The sequence below is a fragment of the Triturus cristatus genome, chromosome 7 (genome assembly GCF_964204655.1).
Source record: "Triturus cristatus chromosome 7, aTriCri1.1, whole genome shotgun sequence".
Lineage (NCBI taxonomy): Eukaryota > Metazoa > Chordata > Amphibia > Caudata > Salamandridae > Triturus > Triturus cristatus.
The window spans coordinates 1,269,838,743-1,269,858,855 of record NC_140590.1 but is presented as its reverse complement, the minus strand read 5'-3'; the positions used below and the strand labels follow the sequence as shown (position 1 = coordinate 1,269,858,855).

Sequence of the window (20,113 nt, the reverse complement as noted above, 5' to 3'; positions counted from 1 at the left end):
CAATTGTGTTCCTCCTCACTTGCACCATATATGAGGATGTCATCTTGGAAGCAAACTGTTTTATCCACTCCCTCCAGAACATGCTGCATTATCCTCTGGAGAGCTGATGCAGCTGATGCAAGGCCAAATGGCATTCTCAAAAATGTATAATGTCCGAAAGGAGTGGTAAAAGCGGTGAGGATCTGAGAATCACGGTGCAGAGCAACCTGATGATAGGAGTAAAGATCCAGCACAGAAAAATATTTAGCATCATGTATCACACTCAGAATTTCATTTATTTTTGGAAGAGGGTGCCTGTCAATCCATATGCTGGCATTGAGACTCCTCAAATCCACAAACATGCAAATGCTATTTCCTTCTTTTTTTGATGTAATAACAATGGGTGGCAACCATTCAGATCTCTCTACTGGTTCAATTATACTTTGTTCCTGTAATTTCTTAAGCTCTTCCTTTAATGGCTCCTGCATAAGTAAAGGTATGGAACATGTTTTATGTACTATGGGAACAACATCGGACTTAAGTTTGATTTTATGTATGTAATTTTTAAGCAAACCAATTTCCTCTTTAAATACATCCGGAAATTCTTCACATATGTCCATACCTACAAAGGTCAGATCTACCAGAAGAACTTGCTCCTCATTGTTGGGATCTAACTTGATCCCAAGATCTCTTTGATGTTTCAAACTTAATAAGTTGCATCCTTTTTCTGTAATGTATACTTTGCCTATAGTATGTCTATCTTTGAATGAAATTCTTAGTTTTACCTTTGCCTTCAAAGGAATAGGGTCTTTGTTATACCCTCCTGGATATATGGCAGGTTTTCCTAGGACATATTCCTCTTCTCTAAAAACATCATTAAATATGCTGTGGTTAATCAATGTCTAAGGCGACCAATAGTCAGCATAAGCCGTGACAGATTTCCCATCTAACTGTATTTCACATGAGGGACACTTGACTTTGTCATCCTGCTCAGAATCATGAACTTGGAAATAAACTTATTACCATCTTTATTCTCTGAGATGTCTTCAGTATGGACCATATGTACTCCGCTATTTGTAGTAATTGCTTTGTACATTTCAGCATAATGTCCTGTCTTTTTGCACTTCCTACAGGTTACACTTCTAGCCGGGCATTTTAAGTTATTAGGAAGATGATTTGGATTTCTACATCAATAACACTTCACATTATCATTTTTAAACTTAGACTTACCCTCTTGCACTTCTAACACCTGTTCACAATCTCCTATAATGCCAACTTCTTTCTCATCCCTTTCACTACCTTTACTGATTTTCTTCTCTTTCACACAAAATGCAGTATGTTCAATTCTCTTAGCATTATGAATAGCTTCCTCCAAGTTAGGATTATTAGTCAGAAGTTTCTCTTGGACCTTGTGATCATTAGTGCAATGGACTAACTGATCTCTAATTAGGGAATCTGTTAAAACTCCAAATTCATATGTAGCAGATAAACCTCTAGGTGTCACTATATAGGAGGTAACTTTTTCATTCTTTCCCCGGACTCTATTGAAAAATGTATGTCTTTCAAAAATGACATTCATTCTTTCCTTGAAATGAGCACCCAACTTCCTTACTGTAGTAGTAAATAAATCTTTATATCCACCTTCCTTCCCTTCAATATTGTCAGATAAATCCTCATACACCTTTGTGCCCTGAATTCCCAAATTATGCAATAAAATATGTTGTTTTCTAATTGAGGAAAAATTCTCTCCCCCTATAGCAATTAAATAGGAATGCAAAATATTCATGCATCCATCCCATGGAATTTCTGGTTCTCCTTCTTCGTTACAAAATGGAGGAGGTTAGCTCATATTCATCACAGCTGTTAATGAACACAAAAATAGGGAAAATGGGTAAGAGAAGACAACTGAGAGAATTTAAATTGACCAATGGACAGGAAATACAAACTGTGCCTGTAAGCAAAAGAAAAACACCACAATGTTAATTACATTTCTGGGGCTGAAAGATTCCCCACAGCAAGAATCGACAATTGTGTAATTGAAGCTGTGCCTATCAGTGAAGGAAGGTACCCCACAGAGCTATCGTCTGCACCACACACTTAAATAGTTGAAAAACTGTGCCTGTTAGCGAAAGAAAGGCACCACAAATGTTAAAAAATTACTGATTCCTTACAGCAGAAATGGACCTTTTTGGAAAAAAACTGATGTGAAAATGGAGCTGTGCCTATCAGGGAAGGAAGGCACCACACTGTGTAATTAGAGTAAATGCAGCAGCACACAGAGTCAGTGAATTAATGGAGCGTAGAGGTTGCTCACCACAAGAACCAAAGGTTTTGGAAAAAAAAGGAAGCTGTGCCCATCAACGAAGAAAGGCACACACAGAGATAATTAATTTAATGAGATCGTGTAATGGTTTCTCACAGCAGGAAACCAACGCTATGTAGATGAAGCTGTGGCCATCAGCTAAAGAAAGGCACCCCACAGAGCTATCGTCTAACGATGATAATGTAAGCATGAACAACAGAGAGGCAGCTACGTGTGAGGATCCGGCTGCGTGGTGAGCGTGAGCAAAGGAAACAGCTGACAGGAAACTCCATGTGAGGAAACCGGCTGCGCAGCGAAAGTGATGGAAACAGCTCATAGGCCGCTACGTGTAAGGAAACGGGCTGCGCCGTGAACCTGAGCAGAGGAAAACAGCTGACAGGCGCTTCTGTGTGAGAAAACAGGCGGTGATGTTTACCTCGGGGAACCGCTGGAGAATAATCTTAAAGCTGTTTGTATATGCCCCAAGAAGATCAGCAATATGTTACAAAGACTGGAGGCAGAGCAGAAATAACATCCAGCAGACAGCTGCAACGAAAGCAGGAGTCTGCTAAAAATGAAAGCGGAGCCGATCAACTCTAAGAACTCCGTGGTGCTGCGCTCGCAAACGTTAGGTTTTAAATCGCATACAAGCTGTGCCTGTCAGCGCAGATGACAGCTGGCAGGCAGCTCCAAGATAGTAAGAGTGAGGAGAGCCTCCCAGCCAGAAGGAGGCGCTGTCCATTTACTTCAGTAGGCTCAATGAAAACACTCCACAGCACATCGAGTAGAGGAAAGACGCTTTAAAAACAAGCATTGGCAATGCCAATAGGTCTTGCCGTATAGTGGAGTTCATTGGCGTGGATAAAAGTGAAAAGTAGTGTTATGAAGTATCTTAAAGTGTTGTTAAGTGTTGTGGAGGGAGTAGAGTGTCATACAGTGGAGTATAGTGTTAGAATGGAGTATAGTTTTGTGGAATGGTACAGCGTGTTGTGTATTGGTGTGGAATACAGTGGAGTAGTGCAGAAGATGTTGTGTATCGTGAGTAGAGTGGCGCAGAGCAGAGTAGGTTAGTATATAGTGTACTAGAGTAGTAGAAAAAGGCGTTATAGAATTTTGTGGAGTAAAGTGCTATTTAGTGTATAGACGGAGTTGCGTAGAGGGTTGTATAGTGGAGTAGAGTGAACTAGTGTCGCAGAATGGCAGATAGTGGAGTATAGTGCTGTACAGTGTAGTGTGTTTAATGGATTAGAGTGTCAGTGGAGCATATTTTAATGGAGTCTAGTTTAATAGAGGTTAAGAACATAGGCTCCCGTAGAAGTCAATGGGAGTCCAACCAAATCGTATCTGGAAGCATCTGGAAGCATCATGCTCGGTCGGTCAGACTCTCCCGATCCAAGTCAGTCGGAAACCATTTCCAAACCGATTTGATCGGGAAGATTTCCTAACCGCATCAGAATTGGGCCCTATGAGTGAAACTTTCTCGTAAGCAAAATCAAGCAATGTAGATGAGGGACACATAAATATCAGAAAGTACACCAATTTGAGCAATGAGAAATTCTAAGAAGATATTAAAACTGCTGTAAAGCACAAGAATTAGAAGAACATTAACCTAGTAAAAAGCAGTAACTCATAGCTAATCCTCATAAAATACAGTTTTGCGCATATGGTTCATATTGGAGGAGGTATGTGTAGAAAGACCTATATAAACCTTCTAGCCGCCCTGCAGTGGGAGGATCAGGTACACGGTGTCCTGATACATTCTTGAGCAGGCTTGGAGCCTCCTGCAGCCACAGACACACTGCTGCCCCCCCCACCAACTCCCTTGGACCTGGTTTCCAGTGCACTTCCAAGCAGGGTTGGATTGGGACAAAAAATGAGCCCGGACACCCTTAAAAAGCAGCCCATGTTTGGGGATCATGACCTATCATGAAACCTTGATTGATATGTGTCAGTGGGCTAAGTTTTGGAAACATATGTGGTGAATTCAGTATTTTAAAACTTGTAGAGCCTGTCACTTAGGTAAGGTTTTCAAGAACAACAATTGCAAAGGGAAGAATTCAAGCAAAAAGGGCTGCTTGTTTGAACAGAAGTACATCATACCAGTTCACACATAGGAGTCCTCAGTAAAGCAGGTCTGCCCCTTCTTCACCGTCATTCTCCCTCTACGCTCACTGGCACCAAATAGACCTGTTTCTTTCCGCAGCCTTCCCTCCTGACATGACTGTGCTTCTTGCATTGTCCTCAGTGACAAGAGTGTGCCTCCTGCATCCTCCAGACTGACAGAACCATTCTTCTGGGACATTCTCCAGAGCTGATGTGTGTTTCCTCAACTCTCTTTATGGGCAGTTCTAAGGCCTGATTCACTTTTGCCAAATGCACACCTGCACTTACTGCATCCGGGGAACAACCTTTACAACGCAACTTTTACAACGCACTACCATTACAACGAAACTGTTGCAGCGCGAGTGCATTGACAACGCAGGACATTACAACGCAAGTCTTTACATCGACTTGCACTAGATGGCGTGCTAACATTAAAAATAGTGTCGTTTACTATCCCAACACCTTCCCTACTGTTACGTGGACTGGAGTTGGAATAGTAAATTACACTTTTTTAATGTTATCACGCCATCTAGTGCAAGTCGATGTAAAGACTTGCGTTGTAATGTCCTGCGTTGTCAATGCACTCGCGTTGTAAATCTTTCGTTGTAACAGCATGCGTTGTAACAGCATGCGTTGTAACGTCATACATCCCTGCATCCACCCCATAAATGGATGATGCACCCTGACCTCGATGGAACTGTACATTGCACCCTAAGGCAGAAGAGATAACTCATTTCAATGAGTATTTATGTAGTGCATTTCTTTCTCCACTCGGTGTGAGCAGTTCACACGCTGCAGTGCACACATTGTGTAAAACCAGTGTATGCCAAGAGTGATGCTTTTAAATCCAAGCTCTTTTTTTCAGTTTTGCATATTATTCTTTTTTTGCACAGGCTGGCTTGTGTAACCTTCCCTTGACACAAAGTATGGATTTTTGTAAAGCACCTGAACATCAACTGGTGCACAATCTGACCCTCACCCCCACACCCCCTCACCCCTAATGCTTAGGAGCAATTCACATGATGCGCTGCACAAGACTCAAGCTGCATGCCAAAATAAATTGATAAAGCACATCTAGAAAAATTAAATACTCTCAGGAAACAGGACTGGATATTTCATCTAACATGAAGTCAACGAGTAAAATGTAAATGGGACGGCATGGCTGACTTGCATCACTTTTAGAATTCTTGTGCTTACTGTTGTAAAAGTGTGTTTACTTACAACATTAAGGGGATACATATACTTTGTAGGGGCCTTTACCGTTTTCAACTGGTACCTTCCCACATAAACCTCTGGCCTCACCCTTTACACTCCTATGGGCTGCTTGAAACCCAAGAAGCCGGTGTGATGCAAAAAGGCATTGATGCCCGCGGGGGCTTCTAACTGTCCAATTAACGTTAGTAGCACCTAGGGCACAGGTGCAACAGAACTGCTTATCCCACCTCGCCTCCTACCCCCAGGCGTGCAACACCCATTGGACTCAAAGGGCTTCAGCCCGCCAACCCCCCCCCCCTCCCCCCCCCCCCCGTCGTGTGTGGCAGCCCGGGATGAGACACCTTCCCGGGCAAAAAAGCAGCCGCACCCGAGCACTTCACAGGTCTTTAAAAGACCATTTGCATGTTAATGAGGCCTTGCTGTTGTTTCACCCCTTCTAAGAGCCCATGCAACTCCACTCTGCCTATTGCTTAAAGTTCAGCCCCCCCCCCGAAATTTTTGCTCAGCCCCCCCCCGAAATTTGCCTCTAGTTGCGCCTCTGCCTACCCCCCACACCTCCTCAAACATAGAGTCGCTCCAGGCATCTCTGGAGGGTGCACAGGTCCAAGCGCATGATTAGTTTGGAGGAGGCAAATAGCTTACATGGGGTACTCCACCAGGGCGGTCCACCTTCGTTCTGTGCATGAGAGTGGACCGAGCAGGCTAACAGCTTGCTAAGGCTATGGCAGCTTTGGTTGTATGAGGTGTTCCTGGCAGGTGGGTTTACAGACGAGGCACTGAGGGTAAAAACACTCCTCATCTACTGGCCCAATGGCCGACGTCCCAATCCGACTTTGTTTCCAAGGCCCATAAATCCCCCATATGTGCTACTGAACAGCACAGAATATGGTGCCCCCGCTCTACCACTCACAGACATCCCATTGCACTACTTTAGTGCACTTCTGGCTCTTACTTGCGTCCTCCTGCAGTGCCAGGGTGGTCCAGAGGGAGTCTTTAGCCAGGCTGTTGGGATGAGGGTCACTCAAACTGCAGGTAGTAGTGTTGTAGACTGGCTGTGTCTGTGCTGCTGAGTGAGTTGGCACTCACTGCCACCGCGCTAAGCTGCTCTCTCTGATTGTGTCATTTTGATGGCCTTGGTCAGCTCGGGCCTCATTCAGGAGTAATGGTGCACTGCTATGGGCAGGAGGCTGGAGCTTTCATGTGTCCATGTGCAGATCTCTGGGGCCGCATTGGTAGAGGGCTGCTTGCACAGGGCGTGGCTCAGCTGGACCAGGATTGTTAAATACTTGCAGCGCCGAGATACCCATATGGGTGAGTCATGCGCTATTATTTTAAATGTAATTTACATTAATTAACATCACAGCGAGGGCAGGCTGGGCCTGGGACCAATGTCTGGGGGCCACAGGCACCTGGAGGCAGAAGCTGTTAGGGCAGCCTGCAGGACTTGAGACACTGCAGGCAGAGTCTGGCCTGGCTGATGCCCTGGAACAATAACATCCTGTATTCTACGACCCGGTGGCCCTTCTCACAGTGAGCAGGGATTATCCACATAGCTACCAAGATTTCCGATTTCTATGTGTGACATACTCATAATTTCAGTGTAATTATGTGTGACATTTAAACGACTATGAGTGACTCTTTCTCGCAAGCAAAATCAAGCAATGAAGACGAAGGAAACATAGAAATATCAGGAACTACACCCTCACGCTCATCTAAAAGTAAATTAAATTAGTGACACAACTTTACAGACTGCAGACAGACTAGTGACTGCTGAGTTCGGTGTGCACTCGATCTCTGCGTGACTCAGAGCACTGCAGGCATCAGCTCTCGCCCTCGTGTGCAGCAGACCTCAAATTGTCCAGCAGTCATTGCGCTGCCTTTTGGAAGCAGGTCTTACTGTCTGTGTAATGTAGACTGAAGGTTCCTTCTTTGTGTAGCAGTGGGCACCACAAAGTCTGCATCCATGTGATGTTGTGTGTGTACTGGAGGCTTGTGTCTGCGTGCACAGTGTATCTGTGCTCAATGCTGTATGCATGCAGGAGGCTTGTATCTGTGTGCACAGTGTAGATGTGCACAATGCTGTATGCGTGCAGGAGTTTTGCACCTGTGTCCATGGTATAGCTGTGTGCAGCAGATCTTAGATAGCCTGCCTCAGGTCTCATCTCTCAGACTCTGCCTACATGAGGATGGATGTTTGTGTGCAGCAAGCTTCAGTCTGCATACGCCTCAGATTTGGCATCATTAACCCCATGGCTCAGACTCTGCGTGCACAAGACTAACCCTGAGCGGAGCACGCATAGTGGCACTCTGCGGAGTTCCACGGAGTTAAAAAAAAAAACTCAGTGGAACTCCACTCAGATAAATACTCTATTTTTCTAAATTTAAGTGGAGTCTTTTTGTGGTGTTTTCATTGTGTTACTGTGTGTGTGTTGACAAATTCATTACACATTGCCTCTTAAGACTGCCTGCTCTGTGCCAAGCTACCAGAGGGTGAGCACAGGATAAGTTAAAGTGTTTATCTGACTTACCATGACTAGAGTGGTGGTCCCTACTTGAAAAGGGTGCATAGCTCTGCACACTAGAGACCCCATTTATAACATTGTAGATTGGAGAATAAGTCTGATGACCGTAGCCTGGAGGCTTTTTCTACTGGTTGTGCTTTTGGCAATAGGGACTTTCATGGGGTACTGAAAAGTGTGATGTGGAGCTTGTGTTAGTGTTTTGGATGCTAGGGTCTGGATATCAAAGGCTGTGCTCTGTGTCACACTGACATTGAGGCTTTAATGTGTGTGGCTGTAACGGGTGAATACTGCTGACATGTGTCGTTGTGTCTCCCTGTACAGTACTGTTAATCCTTTTTTGCTGCCCTGCCTATGTCCTCACGGTTAACTGTTGCCTGAGGCTTGCTTGCTTGTTTCCTTGTGTTAATGTGACAAAATGCAATAAAGATATTTACAACAAAAAAATGAAGCCCCTGCCACTGAGCAATCTCTATTTGGATTGGGTAAAATTTCCTTTTACCAAATTGATAAAATCTTGGAACCGAAATTCTATATCATGAAGTCGTGTCTTATCTGTAAGATCCCACTTCTAAAAAGCTTTCTGCTCACACACTATTAGCACGTTCGACTAATTTTCTTTTACTAAAAAAGGACATCAGTTTGTGTTCCATTTTCACGTTATTGCTTTTCTTTTTCCAGAGTTATATGGAAAGATACAGGGAGTGGAGCAGCAAAAGATGTCACCATTTATCAGATGATACCACCCTCTGGATACGCCTGCTTGGGGAATGTAGCAGTTGGCAACTACCACCAACTGCCTACCGCCAATGCCTACAGGTAAGTCAATATGAAGGGTGAAACCGATGTGCTGGATTCCAGAATCCAGGCTTGATGTGGGACAAGAGCACAATGGATAATGGAAACCAAGAAACTCCGGTAAATAGCCCATCTTTTAAAATGGTGGAACTGAGATTAAAATGAGAGAGTGTGAGAGGGTGGTTTACAGGTGTAGAGGATGCCCGCACAAATGGACAAAGATCTGGGGGAGATGGAACGAGAGTAGAGGGATGCTCTGCCTGCCGGTTAGGAATACCTGTCTACACGAGGATGCATCAGAGAGAACATACTAATACTGTGTTGAGTCCTGGCTATTGGGGGCGGGTGTTTGTTAAAGTAAGAAGCTGCATTTGTTTGTATATCACAAGTCGAAAAGTAAATGTTTGATATGTATACATGTCTTTTGTAAGCTTATGCCAATTGAGATGGTTGTCACTGTCTTTGGTTGCGTATTGTTTCAAATAAAAAATAGTTTTACAAAAAAAACAAGAAAATAGAGAGCGTGACCCCTGAATATTGATGAGCAGTGTCGATGGGACACAATATTGAGGACAGAATATCAAAAATAACATATTGACAGGTAAGTAAACCTAGATTTTCTATACCTAAATCCACATGTATGTACCTTTGCGTCACATGTTTTTTCAAGGTACGTAGATGTGGAATTTGGAAAGGTAAATCTATACTTCTCTAATATGCACTTACCTTTGATATTCTTGTACCACAATATTGTTGGTGTCAGCATTCAGTAGTACAAACGAAATTGGGTGGAATTGAGTTTGTAATTAAAGATGTTGTTAGGGTTGTAGTTCATCTTCCTGAGCTGAGAGTATGGGGGGTAGTCAGGGTACGTACTACTTGAGATAAATGTGTGACAATCTAGAAGTGTATAAAAGACTCACTTTTAAGACATCCTTCACTGCCAGTGCGTGAATAAACAAGTCCAGTTTTATAATCAAATGTCAGAAATGGAGACAATAGGGATATTTCTTATAGAAAAAGCATATACAAAAAATTAAATGCCGCCTTCGCTTGACATCTCACAAAAAGAGATAGGAGAAGGCATTCAAAACTTCAACAAGTAACACTACATTCTGGTTTAACATTTTAAAACACAATATAATGTAGCTTCATAGCCCGGTTTGCCAAAGTCTCTTCATCAGCAGCACCAAGAGAGATGCAGGAGCTGAGGAGAAACCCCGCCTCTCCTTCCACAGCCCCTGTGACACTGTGAACTACTGGAGGACGGATGACTCACTGTGGGGCATATTATCAACGGCCAGCGATAATTATCGCTGGCCGGGCTTAGCGATAATAATATTATTGCAGGCTATGTCTGGAATTTATCGCCCTGGTAGCGCGTTATTAACAACGGGGATGGTTACCGTTTCTAGCCTTCTCTGAGCATGAAGACCATCCAAAGGTTTCTTCAACACTACTGCTGTCCAGTGTCTGTACCGCAATTTTGTAGGGTGCCTGGGCAGAGTTTGCGAAGTGACATAAAAACATTCGCCATGCTATGCGGAGTTCCTCAAGCAGCGGAGTGCGTTACCTTGCACCGTTCATACAGATTTATAGCGCCGGGTGTTTAACCCGTGCTGTAAAATTAGCACTAATGGCATCACACACAGCGCAAGAGGGTGCTGCTTCTTTCTGTCACTCCAGTAGAAGTTCTACTGAAGCGGCAGCTTCCTCAACGCGAATGGAAGGTTTCTCAACGCAAGTGGTAGCGACCATCTGCAACCATCCACATTGCGAAATCTCACTGGGAAGTGGTCTAGTGTGAATTTTCCCTGCTCACGCTCGCCAACTTAACATTGACGAGTGGGATTGAGGAAACATCTTGGAGTACAAAGTGCAAAAAACTCCACAAACTCTGTGAACGAAGCTGAGTTCACCACCCAAGCCTATTTTGTAGCCCCCCAGAATGCTTCTGGAGATGAATTCAGATATGTTCTTGTTTTGTTTTCATTGGGGTGGTGCCAGTCCTGAGGCTGGACAATATTTTGTCACATTGCTGTTTCTGTGACAACTCACCACTTTGAAGTGCGGTCACTCTAAGCTTTAGGATGAATTACCTGGGCGGGTAGGCAAAGGAATTTGACTAAGATCACGCAGCATGCCTGTTAAGAAAATCATAGCTTCTTGTTGCAATGGGAAAACATTTCCAAGCACTACTATGCCTTTTCATGTTGTTGGTTGCCATTTTGTGATGCGATTGTTGTAACTTGTAAGATGCAGATAAGTACTCTAGAAAACAATATGTATTTTAGCTGTAGAACTTCACCATCAAACAGATCGATAACTAGCTATTAATTCTTCAGTCATTAAGCATTTCTCCCAGCTGTTGTTTCTTCAGGAGGGTGGGGGAGCATCGCTCCCCGCCCACTATCGCCCCCCGCTCACTGCAGCAGCACTAAACTTGAAAAATAAAATGGCAATGAAATTATTTCATTGCCATTTTATTTTTCTAATTTAGTGCACAGCAGCAGCCAACCTTCCTCAAGCCAGGAGAAATGTGGACGTGTCCTCCTCTGCTGCCAACTGGCAGCAGAGGAAGGCTGAACCAGGGCTGACTGGATGCCCCAAAGTGCGCATGTCACTTTGGCTGGCGGTCTTACACTCTCCAACCAGCTATCTTAGACAGCTTGGTGAAGACCAAGCACAGGCCTAAAGGGCCTGAAGGAGCATCCATCCATGATGCTCCATCCAATCCTGGCGCTTTTCTCATGTTAGTGAGAGTAGCACCAGGATTGGTTAGTGGAATTTTCCTTGAGGCTGGAGCCCAAGCTTGACAGAAGAGGGACCAAGGAGAATGTCGGACATGCAGCAGGCAAGGTATGTGACTTTATTTTTTATTATTTGCCACTCGCCTTGCCTGCATGCACACATCCACCCACCACTTATTTGCCTGCCCCACTGATGCATAAACTTGCCAGCAGACCCTGATTTCTCCACCCAAAAGTTGCCCTCAAGATTCATCGAACTAGCCATTAGCCTCAGTAAATGTCCTCTCTGAGGTAGATTTTGAGGTGGTGTCTGTGGTGTCTGTGACTCTAAATAAAAATAAATATTCACTTACCTTGCTTGTAAGTTGCTGCATGACACGTATGACGTCCGGCTCACACCAGCACGAGCTTCAGGCAACTCCCCTAACCAATCCTGGTGCTGCTCTCATGCTAGTAACCAACATTAAAGAAGCGCCAAGTTTGGAGGGAGCGGCCTATCTCAGCGCTGTCAAGTGCATTGGAGGCCTGTGCTTTCTCTAACCTAGCTGTCCATGACAACTGGTCTACAGAGGTTCAAAATGCACATGTCAGCGCGCAACCAAGATGGCCGCGTAGGCTTACGGCTCTCGAGGGCCTCCGCAACCTCCCACGTCTATCCTGACTAAATCCTGGTTAATTTGACGGGCTTTTGCTGATGAACTTGCGCTGAGGTGCCACCCGTTTTCCAAATTCAGATCGGACGCCGGGAACCCGAATGGTTGCGCCCCGAAGTTTGCGGCCTGCTATTGCCTTGGTCCCGATCTCGAGTTGGTGAGGTGCCCGGGTACGAAGTGAACAACAGCGGCATGCTGGGCTTGACCTGCCACGTACCCCGCACTTTCACTTTCGTTTTCAAGTTTGTTTTCTGATACCGGCTGAGGGACTTTGGTGTTTCAGAGGAGCGCGGATGGCGGAGTGTCTGGCCTGACTTTCGGACTATACACGGGCTTCCTGTCTGCGACTGCTGTGTTCCATTGAATCAACTACCTGGTCCTTGTCCCTGGTGCTGGCGGGTGCCGGCCTTGGTGGCCTCCGGACGATGGCGGCGAGACTAGATGGAGACAAGTCGAAACCTAAGTCAACCCGGAGGGGCGCCTATACTCAGGTCAACAACATGGATCGTTATGCGCAGCCAAAGGGATCCCCTAGTGGCTCGAATAAATCGCCTGAGAGGTCCAAAGAGGTCTCGGGCCCATCGTCAGAATTGACCTTGCAGGACGTCATGGGCGCCATTGAGAAGATGAAGGCTGCTGTGGGTCAGCGGTTTGATACCCTGGCTCATAAATTGGACGCGGTCCTGATCGATGTGAATTTGGTCAGGGCAGACCTGTCCAAAACTAACGAACGGGTCGACTCCTTGACTCAAGCGGCGTCGAGCCTAACTGTGGATGTGGCCGCCCTGCAGACGGAGGTCCGTAGGTTGCGGCTAGCCAGTGACCTGATGGATCGTCGACTTGAGGACTCCGAAAGCAGGGCTAGACGGAACAATGTTCGTATGATTGGGGTGCCGGAAAGATCGGAGGAATCTGCTGCTGATCTTTTTGTTGAGGATCTGGTGGTCAATCGCCTCGCGCCCAAGGGACTGAGCAGGTTCTTTGCGGTGGAACGGGCCCACAGGATTCCGGGTGGTGCGCCCAAAGTGGGTGCTCCCCCGCGGCCTATAATCGCCCGACTCTTTAACTTTCGGGATAGGGATGCTATCCTTCAGGCGTCGAGGGTGGCCGGACCTTTGAAGTTTGAGAACTCTAATGTCAGCTTTTACCCGGACTTCACGCAAGCGGTTCAAAAACAACGGCTGGGATTTTTGGGCGTCAAACGGCGCTTGAGGGACATGGAGCTGAAATACGCAATGTTATTCGCGGCTAGGCTGCGGGTTGAGTTCCGGGGTCGCTCACACTTCTTCGATCGGCCGGAGGCGGTTGGAGACTGGTTGGATGCCCTGTCTCGGGGACAGGATCGAGACACTCGGATGGTGGAGAGCGCAGAGGATTTGGTGGAGCAGGACTAGAACTTGATTCCTGGTGATGGACTAGACTGGTGACGTTTTGTACCTTGGCTCCACTGGACGCTAGTTAGACACAATATGCCCTTCAAATGCCTGGAGGTTGTGGGGAGCTTATTGGGGCCCTTTCCTCATTCTGGGGTTCTTTTCGTGGTATATGTTAGGGCGACAGGCACACTGCGAGTTGGGGGGGCTGTTTGGGCTCAAGCAGGGGTGCAGGGAGGGGGGAGTTGTGGTTTGGGGATTGTGGGGGAGGGGGGTTGTTGGGGACTGTTTGTTTGTTTCGCAAGGCAATGTGAAGTTCTCTGCTGACTTGTCCGGGTTGTGCTTTCCGGGATGTGGGTATCATGCACGGGAGTGGGGTGGGGGGTAGGGGATTGAGAATCCTTTCGTGGAATGTGAATGGATTGGGGGACAGGATCAAGCGCGGGGTGGTGTTGCAGTTTTTTAAACGGATTTCACCCGACATTGTTTTCCTGCAGGAGACACATTTGATTGGGAACTCCTTCCATGCCCTAAATAGGAGGGGCTATCGCCTTGCTGCTCACTCTGGTTTAACTTCTGGCTCTAGGGGAGTGGGCATTTTGGTGAGGGCCTCTCTCCCACTGGAGGTGGACGAGGTGCTTCACGATGATAGGGGCCGTTATGTGGCACTGGTGGGGAGATGGGAGGGTAGGACTGTTTCGCTTGTTGCTGTTTATGTGCCTCCGGGGTTACAGACGGCTACATTTGCTGATTTGGGGCGTCTGGTCCTGGGACTCCCTGGGGGGGTTCTGGTGTTGGGGGGTGACTTTAACGCTGTTGTATCCGGGTTGGAGGACCGTCGCCCCCCCAGGGATCTCCCTAGGGCTCAGGCCTGGTTGGGTGGCTTTCTGGACACTTTGGGGCTTGTGGATTGCTGGAGATTGATGCACCCGGGACAGGCGCAGTACACCTTTCACTCGGGGGCCCACGGGAGTCTCTCGAGACTCGATTACATGCTCATGCCGGCGAACCAAGCTGGGATGATTGGGGAGGTGCGTCATTTGGCCCGAGGTATTTCTGACCATTCCCCTGTATGGTTGCAACTGAAGGTTGTCCCTGAGACAGAGGGGAGAGTAGTGCCCATTAACCCCTGGTATTTGCGTAACCCTAAGATCCGCGCGGAGATGGTCAAGTCCACCGATCACTACTTCCACGATAATGTGGGGTCGGTATCGTCGGCTGTCTCCCTATGGGAGGGTTATAAAGCGGTGGTCAGAGGGCAGGCCTTGTCACTTATCTCCTATGTTAAGAGGTGCGGGAGAGCAGAGGTGGTTCGCCTGGAAACTGAAATAGCTGAAATGGAGCAGGACTTGGCGCGGAGGATCACTGACGAGAAATTGCACGTTCTCAGCCTCAAACAATCAGATTATAGAGCGTTAGTCACGGATGCCGCTAAAGGGATGAGTAGAGACCAGCAAGGACGACTGTATGATGTGGGGGATAAGGCCGGAAAGCTGATTGCTTGGTTGGAGAAGAAGGAGAGAGCGAGCAGGGTGGTGCCCGTGGTGGAGAGAATGGATGGAGTCCGTGTGACTGACCCCGTGGAGATTGTTGACTGCTTCGCGGATTACTTCCGCGGGGTATACTCTCCGGTTTCTGTGCGTTCGGAGGAGGATTCTCATCTGTTGCTTAGAGACATCGCACTGCCAACCCTATCGGAGGCTGATGCAGCACTGATGGAGGCGAAGTTGTCGTCAGATGAGATCGCTTTGGCCACTCGCTCGATCGCGTCTGGTAAGGCTGTGGGTCCCAATGGTCTTCCCATTGAACTATATAAGTTGCGTCCCGATAAGATAGCGCCGTATCTTCGGGACATGTTTTTCGCGGCACGTGCGGCGGGTTTCCTTCCCCCTGACCAACGTCTCGCCACTATAGTTGTGATACACAAAGAGGGGAAGCCGCGAGATCGCTGCGCCTCCTATAGGCCCATTTCGCTGTTGAACGCAGAACCCAAAATCCTGGCTAAGGTATTGGCTAATCGGCTGGTTCGGGTCGTGGGCGACCTGATTCATCAGGATCAGTCCGGTTTTATACCCCATCGGAATACCGCCCTGAATTTGAGGCAGTTGCACGGCGTGCTTGCTAGAGCGGAGTTTATACGTGAGCCGGCCATCTTGGCATCCTTAGATGCTACTATGGCGTTCGACACTTTGGAGTGGCCGTATATTTGGGCCGTGTTGGCGAAATTCGGGTTCGGCCCTGAGTTTATTGGTTGGGTAAAATTACTGTATACTGACCCATTGGCTCAGGTTGCTGTGAATGGTAGGGTGTCGGCTCCCTTCGCACTGGGGAGAGGTACGCGGCAGGGTTGTCCGTTATCACCCCTTCTTTTTGCACTTTCTTTGGAGCCTCTTGCCGCTTGGTTGCGTTGGGAGCCGTCGCTGCGGGGTATTAGATGGACGCCGGAGTTCGAGGACCGTGTCTCCCTTTACGCGGATGACATCCTTCTGTATCTTACCTCTCCCCGACAGTCGCTAATTGTATTGGTGGATGTATTGAATTCCTTTGGTCGCAACTCTGGCCTGGTTATCAACTGGGCCAAGTCATGTGTTTACGTCCTCTCGGGCGAGGCCCCCCTCCTACCGCGGGATTGCCCTATCCAGATTGCTACACTGGGGTTCAAATATTTGGGAATCTTTATCTCTCTGGATCCCGCGGTCCGCTATGAGCGAAACCTTCTCCCTCCCCTCCAGCGATTGAAGGCCGACGTCGCGAGGTGGCAACGACTGCCGCTCTCGCCGCTCGGACGGGCGGCATTGTTTAAAATGATGTCACTACCTCGCTTCTTGTACGCTTTGCAAAACACTCTAGATGTCGTGCCAGCCCGTTATTTTCGTGAGGTGGAGGGTCTTCAGCGCCAACTGTTTTGGGACGGGCGGCCGCGGATCGCTCTCGCCAAGTTGACGCTCCCTTGGTACGATGGGGGGGTCGCCCTCCCGGATATTAAAAGATACTATTGGGCGTCTTAGTTGGCGGCGGTGAACCACGGGATATACGGTCCTGCCTTAAATCCGGCCTTCGAGATGGATAAATTACTGCTCCCGGGTGGGGATTATAATAGGGCGCTGTATTCGGTGACCCCGGATGCGCGGTTGACAGGACCCACGCAGGTCGCGGTACGTGTGTAGCATGCGGCAAATGCTGCGATGGGGTGGAGGGATCGCTTGACTCGGGCGACGCCGTTGTACGCCTCCGGGCGGCTGGGTTGTTTGTGGAAAACGAAAGGCTTTGAGAAATGGGATATGATTGGTATATGTAAGGTGGGTGATCTTTGGGCGAAGGGGTCTTTCAAAACGTTTGAAATGCTTAAAACTGAATACAAATTAAATGATAGAGAGTAATTCCGGTATGCACAGGTCTACCATGCGCTGTGTTCGGTCTTTCCGGACGTTGCTGCTATCCCCGAATACTCCCCGCTGGAGGATAGAGTGTTGGATGGCTTTGTGCCCGACAGCACTATTTCTCTGATCTACAAAAAACTTATTAATGATCGCGCGGACTTGCTGATCCGTCTGCGGGAGGCATGGACGGGCGACGGCTTGGAACTGAACGATGAGGACTGGGTATCGGCGGTGGCCTCCCGGCGATCCCGGCCAGCTTACGATTCGTACAGCTGAAGATCCTCCATAGAGTGTATGTTACGGGGCCCGGTTTGCTACGTATGGGTTACTCGAGGGATGGAATGTGCAAGCGTGGATGTGGCCTGTCAGGTACCTTTCTTCATATCCTATGGGAATGTTCGGAGGTTGTGCGATTTTGGAACGGTATCCACGCCGTAATGGAGGAGGTCACGCACGTTGCTCTGTCGCCGGAGGCTAGGAGGTGTTTGTTGAATGTCTGGGAACCGAATGACTATAATGTGGCACAGATGCAGTGGGTGACTCTGGGGTACATGGTGGCTAAGCATAACATAGCACAGCTGTGGGGCTCCCCGAGGCCGCCCACGATCGCGGTATGGAAGGAGAATATGGACTGGTGTATGTTTAGGGAAAAGACGGTGTATGTGGCGAGAGGCAAGCCTGGGAAGTGGACGAAGGTATGGGGTCCATGGAATTCATATCGTGGACATATCTGCACCCCGCCTCTGCCATTAGAGGTCGATATTGCTTTGTCCCCCTAGCCACGCATTCTGCGGGATTGTGTGAAGTGTGTTCCAGGTTTTGTCTTCCCGTTGCCCCCCGCTGCCACTTCCTGTCAAGAACTGCTTCTGATACTCTACGTTGTCCCCCGTCCTGGGAAGCGCACGCTGCTATTTCGGACTCTCATTGCCTTGAGTGTGTTTTGCATTTAACAGAAAATGAAACTGTTTTTCCCGATTGCTCTTGGCCTATGGCCACGGCCTGTTGCATGTGCTCACGAACTGCCGGGAGCTTCGCTTCTGGTTTATTTGAATGTGTGGCGTTTCATTGCGGGCCCTCGGGCACTGTAGCGGCCGGCCTCGGTGGTTGTAGGCCCTTGTATGTATTTTATTGTGTAATAAAGGTTTCTTTAAAAAAATAAAAAAATAAAAAAATAAAATGCACATGTCTGGCTGGCTGTCGCAGGACAGCTGGCCAGAGAGACATTCGCACTTTAAACCTAAGTGCACAGCTCACCACTCCTCCCTGTTGCGGTAATGGCCCTCCACGACCTTACACTCAGTTCGGTCTCGGATTGGTGAAAAATAAAATGGTCATAGATTCACATTATTACCATTTTATTTCTCATCTCTTGGGTTTTTCTGGCGGCATTTTTGTTATTAGGGCGACACTTCTCCAGTCTAATGAAGGAGCCGCACCTGACAAAAACCCAGGTGTAGAGCCAGACAATCCAACGTTCCACATGTTAACCAGAATGCAGACAAGAAGATAGTATGTGTAACCGCTATCACGAGAAGACGCTGGGAGCAGAGCATCTGAATGAAGAAACCTGAGCCATGAGCACGAGACATATGAACTTGGGTGCAGCAGAGAGAGTGCGTGTAGTTGTACACATAGGAAGATGCTTGCAGCAAGGAAGGCGTGCACCGAAGCATGGGTGAAGCTCATGAAGCAGATAAGTTTGGATGCACATGATTGCCCTCACGATCACCAGTGCGCAACTGTAAACTTTTTCCTTTTTATTATTTTTTTTTTAATCCCTCAAGAAATAATCTATGGGAAGGAAGAAGAATATCAGAGTCCACATATAATTACTCCTCTTTGTGATGAGAGGAAATCCCAGGCAAGCATTAAATATTCACTCAACCCCATAGAAAATATACAAAAGTAATAGGAAATACAAGGAAAAATAAATCAATTCACAAAAGAGAAGATTATGATGGAAGGCACAGCATACCTTTCTTCTAGAAGTTAACCATATTATAGTCCAAAGCGTACAACAATTAGTATGCAAAATAAAAACTGCTGGAGTTGAAGTCCAAAAGAACTAAAGAGTTCTCCCTTCATCGCCAATTTGGGATGTGTTATTCCAGAAATAAGTGATCCAGTCTTCCTTGAAGTTGTGAGAGAAAGTAGGTTTTATTCCAAGGAATGGAATTCAGCCTCCAACAACCAATCTTTTCCTCGTCAGCTTCAACCGTCAATACCATAAAACTTGGAACCCACGCATAGAAGCTGGAGCATGAGCCACAAGATATTTGTAGGTATCACTGGTATATCCTCCCAAAGACCGCATCCGTCACATAGATACCATGACAAGATGTACTAGATTCACTTATATAATAAGAAAGGATAAGAAGTAAAAGGAGTCTTTTCCCCTACCTAATGCTCTATACTGGAGGGCTTTCCTCACCAAGGAAGGTGGCCCTCACCCATCAAAGTTGCATGTTTTACCCTAAAGCCCCGCCTCAATGTAGTTTCAAAGAGGTAACCATGGGACATCTCTCACAGAGTTCCTCAGGGGGGTTCTAGAGATTAAATGCTCCCCTAATGGTGTGCTGATTTAGATCTATGTAGATTAAAAATGTGTGAGGGAGCCCTTTATTCATCAGCCTCCCTAAAGCATAAATGAAAACAGTGTACTGAAGTGCGTGTGCAATACAAACCTTGGGGTCTATTATTACTAATACTTTACGCCTGGTCTCTGCAAAATCGTTTTTAGCTATTTACCATCCAGGGCTGAACGTGTTTAGTGCTGGAAAATTACTTGAAAGTAACACAAAGCAGTGCATGGTGCTACTTTGCATTACTTAGAGCCAAGGGGGCATACCATGGATGGGGCATGGGCAGTCATAAAAAAGTAGACAGGGTTTAGCATCAGAAAATAGCACCCATTTCTTGTAGGGTCTAATAAAGAGAAATACTTTATTTCTTCTTCTTTCCGACTGTGTATATGTGCCGCACTGTAGAGCACACATATAAAGTGGGAAACGGTTTAAGGTTAGTCTGAGCATAGTATTTTG

General features: G+C 47.0%; 1 protein-coding gene across 1 annotated transcript in view; it reads left to right on the top strand.

The window, feature by feature from the left end:
* LOC146811799 (uncharacterized) overlaps nucleotides 1–20,113 on the top strand; it is a 78,584-nt gene that overhangs the window by 40,777 nt on the left and 17,694 nt on the right. Inside the window, exon 5 of the mRNA XM_085618793.1 lies at nucleotides 8,800–8,937. Within this exon, the coding sequence (XP_085474919.1) occupies nucleotides 8,800–8,937 (138 nt within the window). The remainder of the gene's footprint in view (nucleotides 1–8,799; nucleotides 8,938–20,113) is intronic.